This window comes from Oncorhynchus tshawytscha, linkage group LG04, assembly GCF_018296145.1.
Source record: "Oncorhynchus tshawytscha isolate Ot180627B linkage group LG04, Otsh_v2.0, whole genome shotgun sequence".
In the NCBI taxonomy this organism is placed as follows: Eukaryota; Metazoa; Chordata; class Actinopteri; order Salmoniformes; family Salmonidae; genus Oncorhynchus; species Oncorhynchus tshawytscha.
Window position 1 is genome coordinate 66415385 of NC_056432.1, and position 13036 is coordinate 66428420.

Here is a 13036-nt window from a genome sequence, read left to right on the forward strand (position 1 = left end):
CTCCCCTCCCCTCTCACCCTGCTCTCACCCTCCCCGCCTCTCACCCTCCCCTCGCCTCCCCTCTCACCCTCCCCTCCCCTCGCCTCCCCTCTCACCCTGCCCTCGCCACCCATCTCACCCTCCCCTCTCACCCTCTCCTCCCTTCTCACCCTCGCCTCCCCTCTCACCCTGCCCTCGCCTCCCATCTCACTCTGCCCAAGTCTCATATCTAAGCCAGGGAGGCACTAATCAACCCTCCTAACACACACTGAGAGGCAACACACACACACACACACACACACACACACAAGGATAATACACACACACACACACACACACACACACACCAAGGATAATACACACACACACACACACACACACACACACAAGGATAATACACACACACACAAACACACACAGGGATGCAAAAACACAGCAGCACAAAAAGGAAACATCACACACACTCACACAGATCATCACACACTGTCACGCCCTGACCTTAGAGATCCTTTTTATTCTCTATTTTGGTTAGGTCGGGGTGTGAATAGGGTGGGTTATCTAGGTTATTATATATCTATGTTGGCCTGGTATGGTTCCCAATCAGAGGCAGCTGTCTATCGTTGTCTCTGATTGGGTATCATATTTAGGCAGCCTTTTCCCACTGGGTTATTGTGGGATCTTGTCTATGTCTAGTTGCCTGCGAGCAGCACTACATTGGCTTCACGTTTTGTTTTGGCGCTTTATTGTTTTCTGTGAGTTTCATCAAATAAACATGTGGAACTCTAGCATGCTGCGTCTTGGTCCATTAATTCAACCAATGATCGTGACACACACTGATGCACATACACACTAGAGGTCGACCGATTAATCGGAATGGCAGATTAATTAGGGCCGATTTCAAGTTTTCATAACAATCGGAAATCGGTATTTTTGGACACCGATTTGGCAGATTCTTTTTTTATTTTTTTACAACTTTTGTCACGGTCGTCGTATGAAGGAGAAGAGGAGGACCAAGGTGCAGCGTGGTATGTGTCCATATTTATTAGGATGAATATGGAAATAACAAAATAACGAAGAGAAACGACCAAAAACAGTCGTGGCTGGTGCAGACACGCAACAGAAAACAGAAAATAATCACCCACAAAACACAATAGAAAACAGGCTACCTAAATATGGTTCTCAATCAGGGACAACGATAGACAGCTGCCTCTGATTGAGAACCATACCAGGCCAAACACAGAAATAGCAAATCATAGAAAAACTAACATAGACAACCCACTAAGGTCAGAACGTGACAACGTTATTTAACTAGGCAAGTCAGTTAAGAACACATTCTAATTTTCAATGAACGGCCTTCACAGAACGCAAGAGAAGTGACCCAATTTCCCTAATTATAAGAAATTCATGTTAGCAGGCAATATGAACTAAATATGCATTTTAAAAATATATACTTGTGTATTGATTTTAAAGAAAGGCATTTATGTTTATGGTTAGGTACATTGGTGCAACAACAGTGCTTGTTAAATCATCACCCGTTTGTCGAAGTAGGCTGTGATTCAATGAGAAATTAACAGGCACCACATCGATTATATGCAACGCAGGACACGCTACATAAACTAGTAATATCATCAACCATAACCCAAATCTCTAACCCAGACCTCTAACCCAGGCCTCTAATCCAGGCCCTGCTAGTGTCTGAGTGGTTCTAGCCCTGACTCTCTCTGTGTGTCTCTAACCTCGGCCCTCATTCCTGCAGACTTATGCAAGCTGGGGGCCTGAGGTCAGTTCACAGCACAGCACAGCCCGGGCTAGGAACTAATTGAATAGACAGCACTAAGAGAGAATATGGGGAGAAGGGGAAGAGGAGAGGCGGGGGCAGGGGCAGAGCTGTGGGTGTTAGGGATGTTCAAATCTTACTAAAATGTTGGCTTGAGTGAGTCTCCCCAACCCCCCTCCCTCGCTGGTGATTAGGGATAAAAACAGAAGGCCGACAGAGCTTCCTTTGTCTGCAATACTGAGGGATGTTTTTTGAGAGAGAAAGTGTGAGTGAGTGAGAGAGTGAGAGTGTGTGCTTGACCCTGTGCATTGTGGGTCTCTGTGATGGCAGGGTTTCATGTGTTGAGCGGTATAGAGTAAACAGGGAGACAGTCTGATGCTAGCCCCCCTCCTGTCTCACCCCTCTTACCCCCGCCCACCTCTCACCCACTAGACTTCCGCTCGCCCCCCTCCTTCAGCTGGGTGGCCTCAAGCTGTCAGAGGCACCGGAAACCCCACAACACAACCTTCTCTCTCCCAGAATGACCCTGCAAACACACACATACACTGGAACAGAGTGCATCTCAAGAGCTAGCTGGAGCCACTTCACCCCAAAGATTAACAGGGTGAATGTGACTCTGTGAAGGAGAAAATGTATATGAGTGTGTGTGTCAGTGTGTGTGGGAGCAGAAGGTCTGTGCCCCTCTCTGCCTATCACTATCCCTTTCTCTCTCTCTCTGCTCACCCCTCTCTCTTTCTAAGGCAATGAAGGTGATGACAGGGTTGTGACAGGATGACATCACTTCTCCCTCTCCTGCCACCCCAGGGCAAGATCATAGGGCCGAGATGGCATGGGGACAATTGGCTGGGACGCTCCCACACAGAGGGGCGAGCTGACCCCCATCTCTGAACCCCATCACCCCTCACTCTCTCTCCTCCATCCTTCTCACTTCCTCAGTCTCCAGGGAGACATTCAACATCTGTAGAGTGTTGTGAGAGTGTTGCTGCGGAGTGTTTAGAAGTGTTGAGGAATGTTGAGGAGTGTTGCATAGGGAGTGTTGAGAAGTGTTGAGGAGTGTTGTATAGGGATTGTTGAGGAATGTTGAGAAGTGTTGAGGAGTGTCGCATAGGGAGTGTTGAGAAGTGTTGAAGAGTGTTGAGAAGTGTTGTATAGGGAGTGTTGAGAAGTGTTGCATAGGGACTGTTGAGGTGTGTTGAGAAGTGTTGAGTGTTGAGAAGTGTTGAGGAGTGTTGAAGAGGGAGTGTTGAGGAGTGTCGCATAGGGAGTGTTGAGGATTGTTGAGAAGTGTTGAGGAGTGTTGCATGAGAAGTGTTGAGGAGTGTTGTATAGGGAGTGTTGAGAAGTGTTGCATAGGGAGTGTTGAGGATTGTTGAGAAGTGTTGAGGAGTGTTGCATGAGAAGTGTTGAGGAGTGTTGATAGGGAGTGTTGAGAAGTGTTGCATAGGGAGTGTTGAGGAGTGTTGAGAAGTGTTGAGGAGTGTTGCATGAGGTGTGTTGAGGAGTGTTGAGAAGTGTTGAGGAGTGTTATATAGGGAGTGTTGAGAAGTGTTGAGTGTTGCATAGGGAGTGTTGAGGAGTGTTGAGAAGTGTTGAGAAGTGTTGCATAGGGACTGTTGAGGTGTGTTGAGAAGTGTTGAGAAGTGTTGAGGAGTGTTGAAGAGGGAGTGTTGAGGAGTGCTGAGGAGTGTCGCATAGGGAGTGTTGAGGATTGTTGAGGAGTGTTGAGGAGTGTTGTATAGGGAGTGTTGAGAAGTGTTGAGGAGTGTTGCATAGGGAGTGTTGAGAAGTGTTGCATAGGGACTGTTGAGGTGTGTTGAGAAGTGTTGAGTGTTGAGAAGTGTTGAGGAGTGTTGAAGAGGGAGTGTTGAGGAGTGCTGCATAGGGAGTGTTGAGGAGTGTCGCATAGGGAGTGTTGAGGATTGTTGAGGAATGTTGTATAGGGAGTGTTGAGAAGTGTTGAGGAGTGTTGAGGAGTGTCGCATAGGGATTGTTGAGGAGTGTTGAGGAGTGTTGTATAGGGAGTGTTGAGAAGTGTTGAGGAGTGTTGAGGAGTGTTGTATAGGGAGTGTTGAGAAGTGTTGAGGAGTGTGTTGTATAGGGAGTGTTGAGAAGTGTTGAGGAGTGTTGATGAGTGTTGTATAGGGAGTGTTGAGGAGTGTTGCATAGGGAGTGTTGAGAAGTGTTGAGGAGTGTTGAAGAGGGAGTGTTGAGGAGTGCTGCATAGGGAGTGTTGAGGAGTGTTGTATAGGGTTGAGTGTTGAGGATTGTTGAGGAGTGTTGTATAGGGAGGTTGAGTGTTGAGGAGTGTCGCATAGGGAGTGTTGAGAAGTGTTGAGGAGTGTTGAAGAGGGAGTGTTGAGGAGTGTTGAGGAGTGTTGAGGAGTGTTGTATAGGGAGTGTTGAGGAGTGTTGAAGAGGGAGTGTTGAGGAGTGTTGAAGAGGGAGTGTTGAGGATTGTTGAGGAGTGTTGTATAGGGAGTGTTGAGAAGTGTTGAGGAGTGTTGAGGAGTGTTGTATAGGGAGTGTTGAGAAGTGTTGAGGAGTGTTGCATAGGGAGTGTTGAGAAGTGTTGAGGAGTGTTGCATAGGGAGTGTTGAGAAGTGTTGAGGAGTGTTGATGAGTGTTGCATAGGGAGTGTTAAGGAGTGTTGAGAAGTGTTGAGGAGTGTTGTATAGGGAGTGTTGAGGAGTGTTGCATAGGGAGTGTTGAGAAGTGTTGAGGAGTGTTGCATAGGGAGTGTTGAGGAGTGTTAAAAAGTGTTGAGGAGTGTTGCATAGGGAGTGTTAAGGAGTGTTGAGAAGTGTTGAGGAGTGTTGCATAGGGAGTGTTTTAGTAGTGTTGCATAGGGAGTGTTGGGGAGTGTTGAGAATTGTTGAGGAGTGTGTCATAGGGAGTGTTGAGGAGTGTTGAGATGTGTTGAGGAGTGTTGCATAGGGAGTGTTGAGGAGTGTTGAGGAGTGTTGCATAGGGAGTGTTGAGGAGTGTTGAGGAGTGCCGAGGAGTGTTGCATAGGGAGTGTTGAGGAGTGTTGAGGAGTGTTGCATAGGGAGTGTGGAGGAGTGTTGCATAGGGAGTGTTTTAGGAGTGTTGCATAGGGAGTGTTGAGGAGTGTTGCATAGGGAGTGTTTTAGGAGTGTTGAGGAGTGTTGCACAGGGAGTGTTTTAGGAGTGTTGAGGAGTGTTGCATAAGGAGTGTTGAGGAGTGTTGAGGCGTGTTGCATAGGGAGTGTTGAGGAGTGTTGCATAGGGAGTGTTGAGGAGTGTTGAGGCGTGTTGCATAGGGAGTGTTGAGGAGTGTTGCATAAGGAGTGTTGAGGAGTGTTGAGGCGTGTTGCATAGGGAGTGTTGAGGAGTGTTGCATAGGGAGTGTTGAGGAGTGTTTCATAGGGAGTGTTTTAGGAGTGTTGAGGAGTGTTGCATAGTGCAACACGTGCAGCCAGCGGGTTTCTCCACGCATCGCGCCGACAGAAACAAACATCTCTCTGGTAAGAAGACGGGCGGGGGCGTATGCCTTATGGCCAACGTGACATGGTGTGATGAAGGAAACATACAGGAACTCAAATCCTTCTGTTCACCTGATTTAGAATTCCTCACAATCAAATGTAGACCGCATTATCTACCAAGAGAATTCTCTTCGGTTATAATCACAGCCGTATATATCCCCCAAGCAGACACATCGATGGCTCTGAACGAACTTTATTTAACTCTCTGCAAACTGGAAACGATTTATCCGGAGGCTGCATTCATTGTAGCTGGGGATTTTAACAAGGCTAATCTGAAAACAAGACTCCCTAAATTTTATCAGCATATTGATTGCGCAACCAGGGGTGGAAAGACCCTGGATCATTGTTACTCTAACTTCCGCGACGCATATAAGGCCCTGCCCCGCCCCCTTTCGGAAAAGCTGACCACGACTCCATTTTGTTGATCCCTGCCTACAGACAGAAACTAAAACAAGAAGCTCCCACGCTGAGGTCTGTCCAACGCTGGTCCGACCAAGCTGACTCCACACTCCAAGACTGCTTCCATCACGTGGACTGGGAGATGTTTCGTATTGCGTCAGACAACAACATTGACGAATACGCTGATACGGTGTGCGAGTTCATTAGAACGTGCGTTGAAGATGTCGTTCCCATAGCAACGATTAAAACATTCCCTAACCAGAAACCGTGGATTGATGGCAGCATTCGTGTGAAACTGAAGGCACGAACCACTGCTTTTAATCAGGGCAAGGTGTCTGGTAACATGACTGAATACAAACAGTGCAGCTATTCCCTCCGCAAGGCTATCAAACAAGCTAAGCGCCAGTACAGAGACAAAGTAGAATCTCAATTCAACGGCTCAGACACAAGAGGTATGTGGCAGGGTCTACAGTCAATCACGGACTACAGGAAGAAACCCAGCCCAGTCTCGGACCAGGATGTCTTGCTCCCAGGCAGACTAAATAACTTTTTGCCCGCTTTGAGGACAATACAGTGCCACTGACACGGCCTGCAACGGAATCATGCGGTCTCTCCTTCACTGCAGCCGAAGTGAGTAAGACATTTAAACGTGTTAACCCTCGCAAGGCTGCAGGCCCAGACGGCATCCCCAGCCGCGCCCTCAGAGCATGCGCAGACCAGCTGGCCGGTGTGTTTACGGACATATTCAACCAATCCCTATACCAGTCTGCTGTTCCCACATGCTTCAAGAGGGCCACCATTGTTCCTGTTCCCAAGAAAGCTAAGGTAACTGAGCTAAACGACTACCGCCCCGTAGCACTCACATCCGTCATCATGAAGTGCTTTGAGAGACTAGTCAAGGACCATATCACCTCCACCCTACCTGACACCCTTGACCCACTCCAATTTGCTTACCGCCCAAATAGGTCCACAGACGATGCAATCTCAACCACACTGCACACTGCCCTAACCCATCTGGACAAGAGGAATACCTATGTGAGAATGCTGTTCATCGACTACAGCTCGGCATTCAACACCATAGTACCCTCCAAGCTCGTCATCAAGCTCGAGACCCTGGGTCTCGACCCCGCCCTGTGCAACTGGGTACTGGACTTCCTGACGGGCCGCCCCCAGGTGGTGAGGGTAGGCAACAACATCTCCTCCCCGCTGATCCTCAACACTGGGGCCCCACAAGGGTGCGTTCTGAGCCCCCTCCTGTACTCCCTGTTCACCCACGACTGCGTGGCCATGCACGCCTCCAACTCAATCATCAAGTTTGCGGACGACACAACAGTGGTAGGCTTGATTACCAACAACGACGAGACGGCCTACAGGGAGGAGGTGAGGGCCCTCGGAGTGTGGTGTCAGGAAAATAACCTCACACTCAACGTCAACAAAACTAAGGAGATGATTGTGGACTTCAGGAAACAGCAGAGGGAACACCCCCATCCACATCGATGGAACAGTAGTGGAGAGGGTAGCAAGTTTTAAGTTCCTCGGCATACACATCACAGACAAACTGAATTGGTCCACTCACACAGACAGCATCGTGAGGAAGGCGCAGCAGCGCCTCTTCAACCTCAGGAGGCTGAAGAAATTCGGCTTGTCACCAAAAGCACTCACAAACTTCTACAGATGCACAATCGAGAGCATCCTGGCGGGCTGTATCACCGCCTGGTATGGCAACTGCACCGCCCTCAACCGTAAGGCTCTCCAGAGGGTAGTGAGGTCTGCACAACGCATCACCGGGGGCAAACTACCTGCCCTCCAGGACACCTACACCACCCGATGCTACAGGAAGGCCATAAAGATCATCAAGGACATCAACCACCCGAGCCACTGCCTGTTCACCCCGCTGTCATCCAGAAGGCGAGGTCAGTACAGGTGCATCAAAGCTGGGACCGAGAGACTGAAAAACAGCTTCTATCTCAAGGCCATCAGACTGTTAAACAGCCACCACTAACATTGAGTGGCTACTGCCAACACACTGTCAATGACACTGACTCTACTCCAGCCACTTTAATCATGGGAATTGATGGGAAATTATGTAAATATATCACTAGCCACTTTAAACAATGCTACCTTATATAATGTTACTTACCCTACATTGTTCATCTCATATGCATACGTTGATACTGTACTCTATATCATCGACTGCATCCTTATGTAATACATGTATCACTAGCCACTTTAACTATGCCACTTGGTTTACATACTTATCTCATATGTATATACTGTACTCGATATCATCTACTGTATCTTGCCTATGCTGCTCTGTACCATCACTCATTCATATATCCTTATGTACATATTCTTTATCCCCTTACACTGTGTATAAGACAGTAGTTTTTTTTTGGAATTGTTAGTTAGATTACTTGCTCGTTATTACTGCATTGTCGGAACTAGAAGCACAAGCATTTCGCTACACTCGCATTAACATCTGCTAACCATGTGTATGTGACAAATAAAATAAAAATTTGATTTGGAGTGTTGCATAGGGAGTGTTGAGGCGTGTTTTGCATAGGGAGTGTTGAGGAGTGCTGTGCTGCTCCTCTGCCCTCCACCATTAGACCCAGAGCTGCGGTAAGAGGGTTTAGAGGGAAGCCATAATCCATAATCCACTCCTTATCAAAGCTAGCAGCTACACACACATATACACACACACATACACACACATTCAGCATGAGGGGAAGGGGGGCAGATGGGCAGGGGACACACTTGACTGCTGAGGCCCTGAGGGGTTGGAGGGGTGGGAGGCAAGGCTTGGGACTGGGCTAGGACATGGGGTTTAGAACAAGGCTTGGACTGGGCTGGGACTGGGGGTTAGAACAAGGCTTGGACTGGCGTGGGACTGAGGGTTAGAACAAGGCTTGGACTGGCATGGGACTGGGGGTTAGAACAAGGCTTGGACTGGCATGGGACTGGGGGTTAGAACAAGGCTTGGAATGGCATGGGACTGGGGGTTAGAACAAGGCTTGGACTGGCATGGGACTGGGGGTTAGCACAAGGCTTGGACTGGCATGGGACTGAGGGTTAGAACAAGGCTTGGACTGGCATGGGACTGGGGGTTAGAACAAGGCTTGGACTGGCATGGGACTGGGGGTTAGAACAAGGCTTGGACTGGGCTGGGACTGAGGGTTAGAACAAGGCTTGGACTGGGCTGGGACTGGGGGTTAGAATGAGGCTGGAGCTGTGGTTATAAAGCTAGGGCTGAGGATAGGTCTGTGGTCGGTGTTTATAAAATAGGACCGGCGGGGGGCTCGAGGGGGCACAGATGTTGGCTGCCGTTAAGATTGTCACCTCGGTGGCCTGGTGGCAGCTGGCATTGTTTAACACACAGAGAGAGGAGGGTGAGAAGAGGGGGAGGAGGGTGAAGGGGGTGAGAGGAGGGGGAGGAGGCATTCGCAGAATCGCCAGCTATGTCACATGTACATATGTCACATACATTCTGCCACGCCATGGGTTACAGGCCAGCCTAGAAGTCCGCTAATCCCTCGAGAGCTTGTGTGTGTGTGTGTGTGTGTGTGTGTGTGTGTGGGCGTGTGTGGGCGTGTGTGTGTGTGTGTGTGTGTAGGCAGCCTCTTTGTACTAGATCTCTCTCCAGGGACAGAGGTTGAAACATTGCTTTGACTGGGCTGAAAGATGGATGAAAATATAGAGTGGTTGAAAACACAAAAGATGCAACAGGCATCAAGATGTGAAAAGAGAAAGATGACAGAGAGAGGAGGGGAGACAGCCAGAGCAAGTACATACAGTGTGTTTGTCTGTCTCTGTGTATGTTTGTCTGTCTCTGTGCATGTTTGTCTGTCTCTGTGCATGTTTGTCTGTCTCTGTGTGTGATTGTCTGTCTCTGTTTGTGTCTAGTCTTACCTGGCGTGCCTCGCTCCTCCAGAGGCCGTTGCTGGTCTTGGTGGGGGCAATGGTGACGACGGGCGGGGTGCTTGGCACACTGTGGCCCCCAGGTGGCACCAGGACAGGCCCTGGGCCCAGGGGGCCTCTCTTGGGTGTGCTCACCGGAGAACTGTGGTTGGTGGCTGGGGACGAGACCGGAGACGACTCACTACTGATGGACGAGCCAGCTATGAAGAGAGAAGAGAGGACATGACATTATTAACAGTAGCATTATTACTATACAGCCTTGTTACATGACATGTTACTAGACAGAGCTGAAACACACAGCCATTATTACTATACAGCCTTGTTACATGACATGTTACTAGACAGCTGAACCACACAGTCATTATTACTATACAGCCTTGTTACATGAAATGTTACTAGACAGCTGAACCACACAGTCATTATTACTCTACAGCCTTGTTACATGACATGTTACTAGACAGCTGAACCACACAGTCATTATTACTATACAGCCTTGTTACATGAAATGTTACTAGACAGAGCTGAAACACACAGTCATTATTACTATACAGCCTTGTTACATGACATGTTACTAGACAGCTGAACCACACAGTCATTATTACTATACAGCCTTGTTACATGACATGTTACTAGACAGCTGAAACACACAGTCATTATTATTATACAGCCTTGTTACATGACATGTTACTAGACAGAGCTGAAACACACAGTCATTATTACTATACAGCCTTGTTACATGACATGTTACTAGACAGCTGAACCACATAGTCATTATTACTATACAGCCTTGTTACATGACATGTTACTAGACAGCTGAACCACACAGTCATTATTACTATACAGCCTTGTTACATGACATGTTACTAGACAGCTGAACCACAGTCATTATTACTATACAGCCTTGTTACATGACATGTTACTAGACAGAGCTGAACCACACAGTCATTATTACTATACAGCCTTGTTACATGACATGTTACTAGACAGCTGAACCACAGTCATTATTACTATACAGCCTTGTTACATGACATGTTACTAGACAGAGCTGAACCACAGTCATTATTACTATACAGCCTTGTTACATGACATGTTACTAGACAGAGCTGAACCACACAGTCATTATTACTATACAGCCTTGTTACATGACATGTTACTAGACAGAGCTGAACCACAGTCATTATTACTATACAGCCTTGTTACATGAAATGTTACTAGACAGCTGAACCACACAGTCATTATTATTATACAGCCTTGTTACATGACATGTTACTAGACAGCTGAACCACACAGTCATTATTACTATACAGCCTTGTTACATGACATGTTACTAGACAGCTGAACCACACAGTCATTATTACTATACAGCCTTGTTACATGACATGTTACTAGACAGCTGAACCACACAGTCATTATTACTATACAGCCTTGTTACATGACATGTTACTAGACAGCTGAACCACAGTCATTATTACTATACAGCCTTGTTACATGACATGTTACTAGACAGCTGAACCACACAGTCATTATTACTATACAGCCTTGTTACATGACATGTTACTAGACAGAGCTGAACCACAGTCATTATTACTATACAGCCTTGTTACATGACATGTTACTAGACAGCTGAACCACAGTCATTATTACTATACAGCCTTGTTACATGACATGTTACTAGACAGCTGAACCACAGTCATTATTACTATACAGCCTTGTTACATGACATCTTACTAGACAGCTGAACCACACAGTCATTATTACTATACAGCCTTGTTACATGAAATGTTACTAGACAGCTGAACCACACAGTCATTATTACTATACAGCCTTGTTACATGAAATGTTACTAGACAGCTGAACCACACAGTCATTATTACTATACAGCCTTGTTACATGACATGTTACTAGACAGCTGAACCACACAGTCATTATTACTATACAGCCTTGTTACATGACATGTTACTAGACAGCTGAAACACACAGTCATTATTATTATACAGCCTTGTTACATGACATGTTACTAGACAGCTGAACCACACAGTCATTATTACTATACAGCCTTGTTACATGAAATGTTACTAGACAGCTGAACCACACAGTCATTATTACTATACAGCCTTGTTACATGAAATGTTACTTAGACAGAGCTGAAACACACAGTCATTATTACTATACAGCCTTGTTACATGACATGTTACTAGACAGCTGAACCACACAGTCATTATTACTATACAGCCTTGTTACATGACATGTTACTAGACAGCTGAAACACACAGTCATTATTATTATACAGCCTTGTTACATGACATGTTACTAGACAGCTGAACCACACAGTCATTATTACTATACAGCCTTGTTACATGACATGTTACTAGACAGCTGAACCACAGTCATTATTACTATACAGCCTTGTTACATGACATGTTACTAGACAGCTGAACCACACAGTCATTATTACTATACAGCCTTGTTACATGACATGTTACTAGACAGAGCTGAACTACAGTCATTATTACTATACAGCCTTGTTACATGACATGTTACTAGACAGCTGAACCACAGTCATTATTACTATACAGCCTTGTTACATGACATGTTACTAGACAGCTGAACCACAGTCATTATTACTATACAGCCTTGTTACATGACATGTTACTAGACAGAGCTGAACCACAGTCATTATTACTATACAGCCTTGTTACATGACATGTTACTAGACAGCTGAACCACAGTCATTATTACTATACAGCCTTGTTACATGACATGTTACTAGACAGCTGAACCACAGTCATTATTACTATACAGCCTTGTTACATGACATGTTACTAGACAGCTGAACCACAGTCATTATTACTATACAGCCTTGTTACATGACATGTTACTAGACAGCTGAACCACAGTCATTATTACTATACAGCCTTGTTACATGACATCTTACTAGACAGCTGAACCACAGTCATTATTACTATACAGCCTTGTTACATGACATGTTACTAGACAGCTGAACCACAGTCATTATTACTATACAGCCTTGTTACATGACATCTTACTAGACAGCTGAACCACAGTCATTATTACTATACAGCCTTGTTACATGACATCTTACTAGACAGAGCTGAACCACACAGTAGCTGTTCTCAGCTAGAGAATCTACTGAAAAGTTGCGTAGTCTCTGAGCTAGAGGTCTTCACGGATCCACCTGTACCCGAATAACTGAGACCCCATCCGGGTCCGAATTCAGAATTGATTATTATTTGACCCTGCTGGTCAACTATGAACGTTTGAACATCTTGAAGAATGATCTGGCCTTAATGGCCATGTACTCTTAGAATCTCCTCCCGCCACAGCCAGAAGAGGATTGGCCACCCCTGGTTCCTCTCCAGGTTTCTTCATAGATTCCTGCCTTTCTAGAGAGTTTTCCCGAGCCACATCTGCTGATGTCAAAAGGGCTTTATAAACACAT

General features: G+C 46.3%; 1 protein-coding gene across 1 annotated transcript in view; it reads right to left on the minus strand.

Annotated features, from left to right (window-relative positions):
• Positions 1 to 13036, minus strand: part of gse1b (Gse1 coiled-coil protein b) — a 445489-nt gene that overhangs the window by 31368 nt on the left and 401085 nt on the right. Inside the window, exon 4 of the mRNA XM_042321104.1 lies at positions 9568 to 9776. Within this exon, the coding sequence (XP_042177038.1) occupies positions 9568 to 9776 (209 nt within the window). The remainder of the gene's footprint in view (positions 1 to 9567; positions 9777 to 13036) is intronic.